We start from the raw sequence: 13,640 nt of genomic DNA on the forward strand, positions 1-13,640 counted from the left end.
GGTGAGAGGAATGACCAGCACAGATGTTATAAGCTACCACATAGATCTAACTGTCCATCGCATGAACATATGACCTGTACATGTGACTGTGTCTTCTATGCATAAAAAATATATTGATCAGTTAAAAATATGGAAATGAGGAGCAGGGAGGAACAGGGCTACCACACAAGGGGCTTTCAACATACAGCTGCAGTCTTTCTACTGTTTTTCAGGACACCTTTCCCTCTATCACCCTGCATTCGGAATGGGGATCTCAACAGGAGTTGAAAGTTTCCTCTTCTCTGGAGGAAGGGCAGCAGCATCTGACTGTGCACACTCAAGAGTGCATGCACATTTGGCACTCCATTTACCAAAACTGTGCCACTGAGACAATGCAGATTTGCTTTGTTTTACTCAGACTCCTTCCATCCAATCATTAATCAGTAATGATTTGAACAGGGGCTTGAGCCACCAACTGTGCAGAGCGGTTTCACTTGGCTGTGGCTGGGGTGCTCACCATTAAGGCTCTAACTCGATCTAATTTGAAGTTGCAAGTCCTGCTTACTTGAGACTTCTCACTGGGCCACCATGATGCACAAGGCTCTTACTAATTCGCTCCCTCTCTCTGTTTTGAAAGTCTTCAAAGATGTTGGTTATTTTACACAATATTGGGGCATATTATCAACGGCCAGCGATAATTATCGCTGGCCGTGCTTAGCGATAATAATATTTTCGCAGGCTCTCTCTGGAATTTATCACCCTGGTAGCGCGTTATTAACAACGCCTTTCTCCAGGGCGATAAAAATTCCAGAGATAGCGAGGTTATCGCCCTTTTGCAGGGAACATCGCTGGTTTTCCAGCGATGTTCCCTGCAAAATGGCGATAACCTTGCTGATACGACCCACAGGGTCGTATCAGCATAATCCACCCCCTATGTTAGGGATGGCTAAGTCAGGATTTTAGCAGACGTTAGATTTTGGCGAAAACTGCTGTTTTCGCCAAAATCTAACGTCTGCTAAAATCATGCGGGCTGCCTTGTAAATATTGCGATGTAAACATCAGCGATATTTGCAAGGTAGTCCATCCGGGGTACGCCCAGTAACGCCCACTTTGCATCTCATTGGAGATGCAAAGGGAGGTGTTCGGAAAAAGGGTGCTAACATGCGATTATGCATGTTAGCACCCTCTTGTAAATAGGGCGCTGGTTTTATCTCCACTTTTTTTGGCTTTGAAAGCCAAAAAAGCGGAGATAAAACCCTTGTAAATATGCCCCATTGTGTTTTCTCTCACCTAGTATCCATACCAATATGTGTTCCTCTCCCTTTCTACTGCCCCTTAATTCCCCCTCATGCGCCCTGCTTGTCATGCATGTAATGTATTTTAAAATGATATGCCAACGTGACTGTTGGAAAATCTGCCCCCCCAATCTTACTGACCAAGCTACCCCCTCTGTTTGTACCCTGCTACACTGAGCAGACCTTTCAGCAGTACCACTGGCGCATGGGGCATTGATTACAAATGTGTGCAGTACCTCTGGCACAATGAACACTCAAGACACATTTAGTGACCCAGCACATTGCGAAGCTCTGATATCACTGAGCAGTTACTGTGGCTTATTAAGCAGGCAGGTGGCCTGGCTTATTGATCAGCCAGAACACATTGAGCAGCCCTGGTACACCTAACAGATCTGGCCCATTCAATATTAACCCTTGCAACCCTTGCAGAGATGGGGGTCCTTGGCATGTGGTCAGGTTGCTTGGGCGTTTGAAATTGACTCTATCCATGTGTGGCTGTACTGCATGTGGTACCTGGTGAGGGTGACGAAATGAGGGTTGGACACCTGGCTAATTGATATGCGGCAAATAAAAAGCAATCTATCCATTTGAGCACGTACTATAGATGGAGCTATAATGCTTATTCCTATGGGTTGCATGGTGCTGTTCCTGGGGGTACCCCCGGAGTATAAACTATGACTGTCATTTTTTACTGCAATCAATAGAGTCCAGAAAAATAACTTTTGGCAAAGCCAATTGACCAAGCCTTAATTATTTGGCCATAAACATTTAAAATGGCGGCCCTTGCTTATGCACACTCAGGCATCATGGAATGGTTTTGTCATTAAGTACAAGAGAAACCATCTTATCCTCTCACGTTGGCCTAAGGTGTGTGCACCCACATATACACCCAAGAGTGTCAGTCGTGCAGTGTTGTGTGGTGCACTTTAGCATTGGTTTGTCTTCCAAGATGCTCATGCCCGTTTTGGAAAGGTAAAATAATGAAGTATGTGAGGGATGCAGTGAACATCAAGACAAGCAAGGGTCTCAACAGCTGTATGTATGGAGCTTCTAGATCCTCATAAAACAAGTACATAAACATAAAAATAAGTCAATAAATAAATAACAAACATTGAACAAAAAGAAAAAACATTGTCCTATGAGCCCTGGCACTCAACTGCACTATTTTCTCTGTGGATGCACAGCAAAATGCCCTCCCTAACGCAGGCGTTGACGAATGGCTAGAGAGGAATGACCCTCTTTATGCTGTGGTGGGCAGAAGCAAAGTCTGATTGAAAAATGAACATACCAATGAATGAAGAGCGCTTACCAAACTTCCTATATGTAGGTATACTTTTTGAAGAAACAAGTCTAGTGAGACAGCTAAGACAGAATCAAAGGCCAGACCTGAAATGGTGATTGCAGTGAAAGTCTGGTGGCTCAGTGGACTAATGCATCCATGACAAGAATTTGTGTTTGACCACCTGGTCTCATGGTCAAATTTGGATGGGTCCATTCAGTCTTTCACTTTTGGGGTGTGTGACAATAAATGTCTGTTATTTAGTGCTCCAAGCAGTGAAATGCGCTTTACAAGTTAGGCTTCCAGTTTTCCGTTTTTACTGATTTTCACAGATAAATACTGACAGAAAACACCCCATTTCCTGTTTGTATTTATTTCTAAAAGTGGAAAAATACAGAACATTGTGCTTCTTGTAAATGACTCTTCTTGTTGTCCTTCATGAATTCCAGACCAACTGCAATGCAGATAGACACCATGGGAATTTAAAAACAGTATCAGATTTTCTCAAATACAGGCATATGTTAACATATACGTGTATATAATGCTAATATTTACCAGTCGATATAGTGTTTTGTTAGATTTATCTGCTTAATTTGCCAAAAAGTGAAAGGCATCAAAGTATGAGTGCATGTTCATCAGTTAAATAAATGTGAAAATATACCAATTTACGACTCTTTTATTCTCATAACATAAAATAAATATGGATAGACACCAATAAAATGGCCAAAAAATAAATATGGCTACATACAGATGGAAATGTTAAAAAAAAAAAATACCATGAAACCGGGAGCTATATTTACAAACGAACAGGTTATATATTGCGCCACAGCATGCTTCATAACACTTAAGTGACCGCCGAATTGATTGCATGGTTGCTGTTTCTGGATTTTTTATTATAATATGAGCTCTGGCATAGCTAGCAGCCTAGACATTTATTCAGCACTCGACAAAACAGAGTGCAACACTGGCATATTGAAGGATTTCCACTGGCACATTGAGAAGCCCTGATCTCTTCTTTTAAGGTGGGTGGGGGGGGAGCAGATCATTATTTTATCGTCCTTCCCGGTCATTATAGACAGGTAAAAATATTATAATGAGCTGAAAGCATAGAGGTAGACACATTATAAATATATGATGTTTAAGGGAAACAGAGGCGGAGTTGCCATGTTAAAAAGAATACTGAGTGTTTGGCACAAACAGAACATACACATCGCTAGCATTTTTCCAGGGAAAGGTGGAATCCTATCCTATGGTTTCCCTATAAAAGAGAGGTGCAGAGCTCCACTACAGGTGAGCCACCTACGTGGACTGGTGCTATTTGCAAATGGGGTGGTACTTGTCTGACGCTGTTGTTCTGGAATGTGTGGGCTATCAGTTCCATTTGAATGCATGGAGCTAGCTGGTTGTCTGGCGAAGCTGATGCGAGTTTCATTTTTGTACGTGCCTGGATATGCTAATTTTTTTTATTTATTTTTAAATATTTTTAATTTTTAATTTTTTTAATTTTTTAATTACATTTTTTATTTATTTTAGATAGTACGTAATACTTTCTGTTGATGCGTCCCTGGCACTTCCACGTTGTGCACGGCTGCTAATTGGGTGTTGCCACTCGACCTGCCTTAGCTAACATCAGGGTCTGTCCTCATATCAGGCTTTCTTAAAATTCTACATTCTGACACTATTTAATCTTTTTTGATAAACACATTTTATTTGATTTTGACAAAGGAAATACAAATATATCAAAACATCATGAACAAAAGCAAAGTTCCTCATGTTCAGTCTTAGTTCACACCCTCTCCCACCCATCGCCCACCACAAATCCAACCATATTAAAAGACAAAGGGCCTGATTTAGATATTTTCGGACAGGTCACTGCATCACAACAGTGATGGATATCCTGTCCACCGAAATATAAATCCCATTACATCCTATGTGATTTATATTTCGGCGAACTGGTTATCCGTCACCGTTGTGATGAAATAACCTGTCCGCCAAGATCTAAATCAGGCCCAAAGAATCCAGCGTTGATGACAACCCATAGTACTCCCACCATTTACCCTAAATTTTAGAGGATTTCTTCGGCCATCCCCAGGCAATCTAGGGGGCATATCAACAAGGGCTTTATCTCTGCTTTTTTGGCTTTAAAAGCCAAAAAAGTAGAGATAAAACTAGCGCCCTATCAACAACAGGGTGCTAACATGCAAATTTGCATGTTAGCACCCTTTTACTCTACGCTTCCCCTTGCATCTCTAATGAGATGCAAAGGGGGCGTTCCAGAGTAAAATAATAGGAGAAATGTCGCTTAGCGACATTTCTCCTATTATCAAGAATGTCGCTAACCCTGTTAGAGACAAAAAAAGCAGCGCTAACCGCAGTTAACGCTGCTTTTTTACGTCTAGCATTTTTCTGACTTAGCCATGATATCCTATGGAGGGAGGATATCATGGCTAAGTTTGCCTGTCCCTATCAACAAGGTAACGTGAGATTATTGCTGGGTTTCCAGCGATAATCTCACGTTAGCCTGTTAGCGTGAGGATTTTTATCGCTATTGAGATAAGCGTTGCTAATAGCACGCTATCTCAGCGATAAAAATTCACGCTAGCCGGCGATAATTATCCTCACGCTAAGAGCGCTTAGAGATAATTATCGCCGGTTGTTGTTAATATGCCCCAAAATTGGTTCCTCCTGCTTGGCACACCAGTCCTTGCCAGCATGCCATTGCTTCAACTTCAGAGGGTCTGGTTGTTTAGGATCGTGCTATGTCTCTATTGGCCACCAGGGTCGTCAATCCCACCAGAGCTCTAACATCCATTATACACAACAGTGTTACTTTTGGAGTTGGTTGGATCGAGGTGTCCAGGATTGCAGAAAGTGCAGTGCTAATCCGGGATCAATATTGAGCAGCCGCTGGGCACTGCCAAACCACGTGACAGAAGTCTGCTGTCAGAGATTGGCCGCGGGCACATCTGGGGTCTGAAAGGATACCTGTGTAACCCAGTTGCTGTGGAGTCATGTAAGTTTGGTGAAGGTAGTGCAATTGGATCAAACGCAGACAGACTGAGATCGCTAGCTCCATAGGAGCCATATATGCCTCCCGCCAACCAACCTCCTCCAGCTCCCCAAGTCACCTATTTACCATTTTTAATGGCTGCTACCTCTGCTTCCTGAGGGCCCAAATGGTGGCTAACATGGCGGCCAAGTTTTCACATTGCTTGTCTGACATTTCTATGGTTTCAGTAAGCATATGAATGACTTTCTAATGTCAAATGAGTGACACTTCGAGGGACACTTTCTTGTGAGAACATCAAAGCAATAACTAGCATTTTAGTGGCTCTGTGAATTTTCTGTTACTGTATCACACTGCAATGAACATATGTTTAAGACAAGCCAGTCCTATTGTCTTTGCTAATGCTTGTCAGCAGTGTAGGCTCAATGAGTAGTGACAATGATTTTGTTGTGAATAATTAGAATTTAAAAGTTTCAGTTCTTATAATATTAGACCATGTAATGAAAATTGACCAGTTAGTAGAAGGGATAGTGGTCTTTGGAGTTATGGAATATCTCAGTCACTCATGTCCTTCCTTTTACACCGCTTTCCTCTGCAGTTTCTCACTTAGGGGCATATTATCAAGCCAGGCGATAAAATTATCGCCGCTTTAGGGACAGAAAACTGCAGCTAAAACGGCGATAATGGGCTTGATAATATGCTCTATGGAATTCCAATTGAAGCCCATGTTAGATGTCCTTCACATTTAACCTGGGCTTCAATTGAAATTCCATAGAGCATATTATCAAGCCCATTATCGACGTTTTAGCGGCAGTTTTCTGCCGCTAAAGCGGCGATAATTTTATCGCTTGGCTTGATAATATGCCCCTCTGTTAGGGGCAAATCAACAAGGGCCTTATCTCTGCTTTTTTGGCTTTAAAAGACAAAAAAACAGAGATACAACTAGCACCCTATCAACAACAGGGTGCTAACATGCAAATTGGCATGTTAGCACCCTTTTACTCTACGCTTCCCCTTGCATCTCTAATGAGATGCAAAGGAGGCGTTCAAGAGTAAAATATTAGGAGAAATGTCGCTAAGCGACATTTCTCCTATTATCAAGAATATCGCTAACCCTGTAAGAGACAAAAACAGCAGCGCTAACCTCGGTTAACGCTGCTTTTTTCCGTCTGGTATTTTTCAGACTTAGCCATGATATCCTATGGAAGGAGGATATCATGGCTAAGTTTGTCTGTCCCTATCAACAATCTAACGTGAGATTATCGCTGGGTTTCCAGCGATAATCTCACGTTAGCCACTTAGCGTGAGGATTTTTATCGCTATTGAGATAAGCGTTGCTAATAGCACGCTATCTCAGCGATAAAAACCCACGCTAGCCGGCGATAATTATCCTAGCGCTAAATGCGCTTAGCGATAATTATCGCCGGTTGTTGTTGATATGCCCCCAAGCTACTTACACGCTTTATCTCCTCACATCTTTTGCAAATCTTCCACCTGCAGCTCACACTTCATCTTCTTCCACTTCACCACTGTCTTTTATCTCTTTCTGCGTTTCTTCCTTGTATTATGCCCTGAGAGCGCACACACAATCTCTCCCTCTTTTTCTCTCTCTCTTTCTGCTCACCTGTAAATACAGTAATATTTCGATAGCTTTATACCTCTTTCTCACTCCTTCACATAACATGGTAATTACAACTGTCTCATGTGAGACAATCGGTCTGTGCTCTCTATAGAAAGACACTGATTGGACGAGAGAGCAGTCAAAACAACTTTATGACTCAGCGAGAGGGCCTGTGAGAGACTTTCACTGACTTCAGCCTCAACTTTAGAGCTACCGATTGTGCACCGTCATGCACAGACACACCCATAACCTCAAATTACCCAGATACCTAGAGGCAACTCCGTCCACAGTACGTACTAAAAAAGAGTCAGATGTTGCATGAAAACATACTACAGAAACCCAAATCTGTAGAAAGAGAGGATGTTCTCTTATAGAATGTAAGATCAAGTAAAACGTGAAATGAAAATTGGGACTGCATCACTGACATGGGTTACCGGAATGCAAGGGTTTATGTATGTGCCGTGCTCTCTGCAGAGAGGCCAATGATTGGATGAGCAAGTGGTATGAGCCACTAACAGGCACTGTGAAAAGCTCTCACTGCCTCAATCTACAGAAACACATCAGGTAAAATTATATATTTATATGGAAGGAAAGCTTAAGTGAGATATAAATAGGACTGCATCTGGTACATGGGTTACCTGGTTTAAGCATTGAGAAATCTATCTGGGGCTGCTGTGCTGCTGGCTAGCATTTCAAGCTAGGGGCACCAGACTCAGAGTCGCAGCTTGGGCAGGGTCGGAGCAGGACAGAAAAACGGGTCAGGCTCTAAAATGAAAGTAGCATTCAGTAGCGAATTACATAGTTGTAAAAAGTGGCCCATATTTGCAAATCAAGGCAGTTCAGAAACTGTAAAGACATAGGACCCAATTCACAAAGATAAAATGATACAAAAGTACAAAAGTCTAACTTTACGACTTTCAGTATTCACAAAGGGCATTTACGAGACCGTGTGCTTGCACAAGCTCTGCCCAGAGGAAGCACTTATAGAGGAGACCTGTGGGACCCCACATTTTAAGGGATGGCTGGTGGAGAAAATGGCTTCTTCGTAGACCTGGAAGGTCCTATTTTTCAGGAACGCTACTAGCTATTTTAGTGCAGCCCCAGAAAATCCTGCTTCCTGCATCCTCTGAGTATAGATCGACTATGAGATGGTGTCAAAGGCCGTGCTCTGGTCTAGCATTATCATGGCTGCTGAGCTGCCTTGGTCAAGCATTGACTTAAGTTCCTCTGTGGCTACTAGCGGGGCAGTCTCCATGCTGCTGTACAATCTAAAGCCTGTTTGGTTGGGATGGAGAATGGCTTAAGTTTCCAAATAGCCAGAGAGCTGTTTGTTCACATGTTTTTCTAGTACTAAAAAAGTACCGGCAGTAAGTAGATTGATCTGTAATTTTCTGCAAGTAGAGGATCTGTTGTGGGCTTTTTCAGTAAGGGTTTGACAATAGTGTCTTTCCACACAGAGGGAACATTGCCACTATCCAAGGAGTGAATAAAAATGTCCATTAGAATGGACAGAAGTGCATTGCCCCCTTTCCTCAGAGTATCTGGAGGTGCGGGATTGAGTGGGGAGCCTGATTTTTGGGACTTTAGGGTTACTTTAGTGATGTTTTTGCTTAAGGCAGGAAACACTGTTGATTTGGCCAGGGCCAAAGAACCTGCATGTGGGTTCAGACTGGTGCCCGGAAAACATTATACAGTGTACTGCGGATTGTGGAACACCTGCAATGCATGAGGGTGATTTTATGAAGCTATTTACTAACTTGAACAGTTCCTTAGACAAGTTAGGGGCATTTTCTATCTTTGCACTAAAGCACAAGATTCTAGTCTGTCTAATAGTATATTGATATTTTTCCATTGCTTTCCTGTAGATTTCTTAACTAGGTTCATCATGTTTTTCTCCATTTTTTCCCCATTTTTTTGGCTTCCCTTTTTTATTCTCTCAGCTCCGATGTCAACTGTGGCGCCCGGACATTGGTCCAATTGGACCTTTAAAGTCTACAGGGGACAAGGGGATTTAGGGAGTCGTATAGGCAACTCTTTAATTTGCTGTAACTTTCTGTGGTATCCCCCTCCATTGTGGGGGCAGAGACAGTGAGTACGCTTTCCTTCACTCCAACATCGAGGTTTATCCAAGACCGTCTGAGTCTTGGGGGAAGGACTGCTTGATTTTGGTCCTTCGAGTCTTGAGACAGAATGGAATATGCAGTGGTCAGGCCACAGTATTGGAATTGCATCATGTGTGGTCATATTTGTGATGTTGGTAAAGATAGGGTCAAGAAGAGGACCTAGATTGTGTGTTGGTGTTTTAACAAGTTAAGTTAGTTGTAAAACTGCTAAATCCTGAGCTGACATTTTGGCATTTTCACAGCTGTCCTCCTTGAAATGTGGGTTTAGGTCCCCTAATATGGTGGAGTTGGCTTTCTGGAGACTTCATTCTGCGACCATGTCAGGTAGTGCTTGAATAAATTAAGAGGCAGCCCCGGGGGTCCGGTACATCAAAATACCCAAGAAGGCGCAAGTATGTGTGAGCTCAATTGAGAATTGGAGGCTCTCACTTCTGGGGATGTCAATAGGTGAGAAACTTCCCTTCAACTCTTCATTTAAAATTATGGCTACACCGCCGCCTCTTCTATCCTTTCTGTCGCATCTCGCTATATAGTAACCTTGAGGGAGGGACATCACTATGTCTGGCATTGAATCCTACTATGCCATGTTTCGGTAAGAAACAGAGCTTCTGGTTTCTTATCTTCTAGGAAGATAAATAGCTCTGAGATATGTCTTGGCAACGGCCTGCAGTTGAGCAGACACATGGCACCTTATGACTGTGATGCACGCTCTTTACTGGTCTTGGGATGGTGTAGTGTGATTTAAAATCCCCCACCTTAAGACTGCATTTCTTTGCATATGAAGGCTAGTTTGTCTGGAGCTAAGGCATGCATGCAGTTCCTCCCTGTTGTCGGATTGAGTTGAATAAGTTCCTTCGAAGTGTAAACTTGCAGCATGGTAGGAAAACGGACAGAGTTTATGGCCCCTAGGCCCAGCCGGACACGAACAGGCGCAGATGGGCCTGCCTTTGGTGCACCAGGGATGCCCCTGCTTTATATAGCCTGGCCTACCTAGCCTAACAACTAGAGATCTGAGTCAAGATGGTGGCTCTAGTTGTCACAATATAAAAAAACAGGAAGTGGCGCTGAACTCGGACAAAATAAGTAAATACGACCCCTGTCCTCTGCCCCACAAATAGATACTTTGGAGCAGTTTTTGGTGGTTAAAATGATCAAATTAAATTTTAGCAGCAAAAAAAAAGATTTTGCAGCAAGAAATAAAGTACATCAGCTTAGCAGCGGGTCTGTGCCGTACGTGGCCTGGTGTGTTTTATATAGTGGGCAGGAGCTAGCCTCACAACTAGAGCGCTGAGTCAAGATGGTGGCTTTAGTGTTCACAACAAGAAAACAGGAGGTGGCACTGAACTTGCCCAAAATAAGTTAAAATGGCCCCTGCCCTCCATCCCTCCAGCAAGAAATAAAGTGCATCAGCTGTATCCGATTATTATAGACAATCAGTCTTTATGTAGCACACAAAAGGCACTAACAATGTCCTGGCAGACACGACTTGGGATCACTTATTGTGACAAGTACTGGACAGAATTTATGACCACCCATGATCACCCCCTAGGGGAGGTGTGGGTAAAATGTTCTCTCTTCAAAATTTTACATGACTGTTACTGGTCCCCCTACACACTACACGGAGCTAAACTATTACTGAACGACTCCTGTTGAAAATGTGCCGCGAAGAGCTGTGTTCTCCATCACATACTCTGGTCCTGCCCTCGCATAGCCCAGTATTGGTGGGACATATAGCAAACACTTCACGCTATTAGTCTTATCCCTTTCCCGAAAATCCACAAATCTTGCTCTACTCCATGACTTCTTGCACATAGATGACCATCTCACACTGGGGCAGGTGGATGACAATGGCCCTCATGCTTGCCAAGATCTGTATACTACGACACTGGCGCTCACCACGGGTGCCCCCACAATAGGAGTGGATCACTTATATTTATCGCTTAGCCACCTATGAAAGGCATATGTAAAATTACAGGACCAAAGGTTCTTGTTTGAAAATGTATGGAGTCCCTTTCTGCGCCTGTGAGAATTGTAGACATGAAAGCAGGAGGGAAAACACTGCCTCTCTTCCTCCTTACTTTTCTATGGGGAGGTGGAATATGAAATACAGGGGATTGTCTGCGGGGACACCAATCTTTGCCTATAACCATCATGGGATGACCCTAGCCTACCCTGTAAGACATACCAGCTGATGGCTTCTTTTTTTACAATAGTAGTATTGCCTACTTTACTTTTCCTTCCTTCCTTATTCCTCATCACTGGAGCTGTACTAAAGATGAGTATTGTTTTGTTCTTTTATTCTCTTGAATACCTAATAAAGAAATGCCACCAAAGAAAACCAAGTGTGATCCCACTTGGGTGAAAAGTAGGATTGAAAGGGGAGTTAATTTCATGTCCCAAGGATACCTAGTAAAGTGGCAAGAGAAAAACTGTGCATTTTCAGTCCAATTTCCCTGATAATTGTCTTGCAAGCCATAGGTTCTACAAAAAGTTCTAATAAATGTTGAATACCATCTGAATATCCTTTTATAACTTTTCAAGATGGACATCCTGCCCTTTCCAAGGAAATTCCATTATCATTATCACTAATGCCCTCATTTGAAGTTAAGAAAAAGTGATTGGTGGAATGTTTGATTTTATCTCAGCCACTGGTAAAAACTTGAGGCTGTTTCCCAATCCACTGGCATTTTTCAGACCATGTCACCTCAATTTGGACCCAGCTCCAATGGCAATGGGAACAGTCCAGCTCAACCTGCCAGGCCAGGTCCTCTCTAAACTGGAACACAAGCAACCCAAGACAGGATTCATCCTTATTAGGGCTCATCAGTCGGGTATAGCTTGGTTCCAGTGGTACAGTGTGCATGGGACCCAAATCTGGGCATACCCGTCCCACTTAGGGTGTCACAGTGAAGTATACAAACATTTCTTGTATACTCATCTCTCTCTCTCCCACCCCCCCTCTCTTTTTCTTTCTCTTAGTGGGACCTGGTGTGTGAACGTCGCCAGATGAGGCAAGTGGCACAGACCATTTACATGGCTGGGGTTATGGTCGGAGCCATCGTCTTTGGCAGTGCTTCTGACAGGTAAGTGTCATAGATCGATCAACAAGAGAGCTGGTCCAGGTCCAAGTCTTCAGCACCCATGTGGTAGGACTGAGAAAGACACTGAAAATCATTGTGTTAATGAAAGATAGTATTTAACCTCATTAAGTAATCAGTGTCAAAATTTACACATAAACAATAAATAAGTCAACATTCAGCAAGGCATCATTTACCTTTGTACATGTTGCGACAAAGGGGGTCCATTCACCAACTGCATTTTGTAGTACGTGAAGTAGTAATACAGTAGTACTTCTCAATGCTCGTCACAAGGTTAATTTACTGTAGGAAATAAATAGGCATCGGGTGCACTCGATTTTGTTCATAACGTGAACGCTGGCGGTATCACATGTTGGTGCGCAGGCCTTCCATTTCTTAGGACGTTGTACCGAAGGCGCTATCTGAAATATTACAGATATGGAAAATGGGTTAATTTTGCATCTTATTCTATTGATATGGAATCGACATACTGCATTTCTGGACTGGAGATATTTGTTTCCATGACACATTCACCATAAGTTGCTTGGTTACTTTGGCACAATACTATTATGATTTCTCCCATGTTTTGATATTCATGGTCACATTTTCAGCCTGCTGTGTAAGTAGGTCTTGGAGTAAATTTTTGAATTAAGTTGTTTAGCCACAGGTTATTTCACATTTGATTCCTATGTGGTACAGAGTTTAATATTAAGTAGTGTTTGTTTTGCTTTGTTCAATTTTAGTTTTGTTTATGATAGCATGACTAAACTTCAGTTGTTTATGTACATTGGTTGATGGTGGTGGAATATCAGAGATTACACTCCTATAGGAGCATATCATGTGTACAGTATAGAAATTGGTAATTATTGTGTTACTGAGTGGTCAGCATTTGTTGCAAGTGTTTTACTTATTTCATCTATGATGCTGATAGGTCCTCTTTCTAATTTTCCTTTTGCAGTCACCCCTGACGAAGGGATATTTCAGAAAGTGTATTGGTCTTCTTATAAACATGGGAGCAATTTGATAGTTAGAACTGCAGTAATTATGCTTCAAACACTTTTTAACTGTGAACTTAGATCATTGGATTTATCTTGTCATCAATAAAATATGGAAGTCTCAAAAAGCAATGTTTCATTCTGTTCACAATTGGATCAAAGTTGATGAAATTTGATTACTATAAGATTATTCTTGGAATTATAATGGCCCAAGGGTCTATATAAAGACTATCCACCTTGGGACTGGCAATTTACTGAGTCATC

At 42.3% G+C, this 13,640-nt stretch overlaps 1 protein-coding gene across 1 annotated transcript in view; it reads left to right on the forward strand.

Moving 5' to 3' along the window:
• Positions 1 to 13,640, forward strand: part of LOC146798483 (solute carrier family 22 member 20-like) — a 141,971-nt gene that overhangs the window by 47,282 nt on the left and 81,049 nt on the right. Inside the window, exon 3 of the mRNA XM_085625755.1 lies at positions 12,284 to 12,387. Coding sequence (XP_085481881.1) covers positions 12,284 to 12,387 — 104 coding nt within the window. The remainder of the gene's footprint in view (positions 1 to 12,283; positions 12,388 to 13,640) is intronic.

Source organism: Triturus cristatus, chromosome 9 (genome assembly GCF_964204655.1).
Source record: "Triturus cristatus chromosome 9, aTriCri1.1, whole genome shotgun sequence".
NCBI classification, from domain to species: Eukaryota; Metazoa; Chordata; class Amphibia; order Caudata; family Salamandridae; genus Triturus; species Triturus cristatus.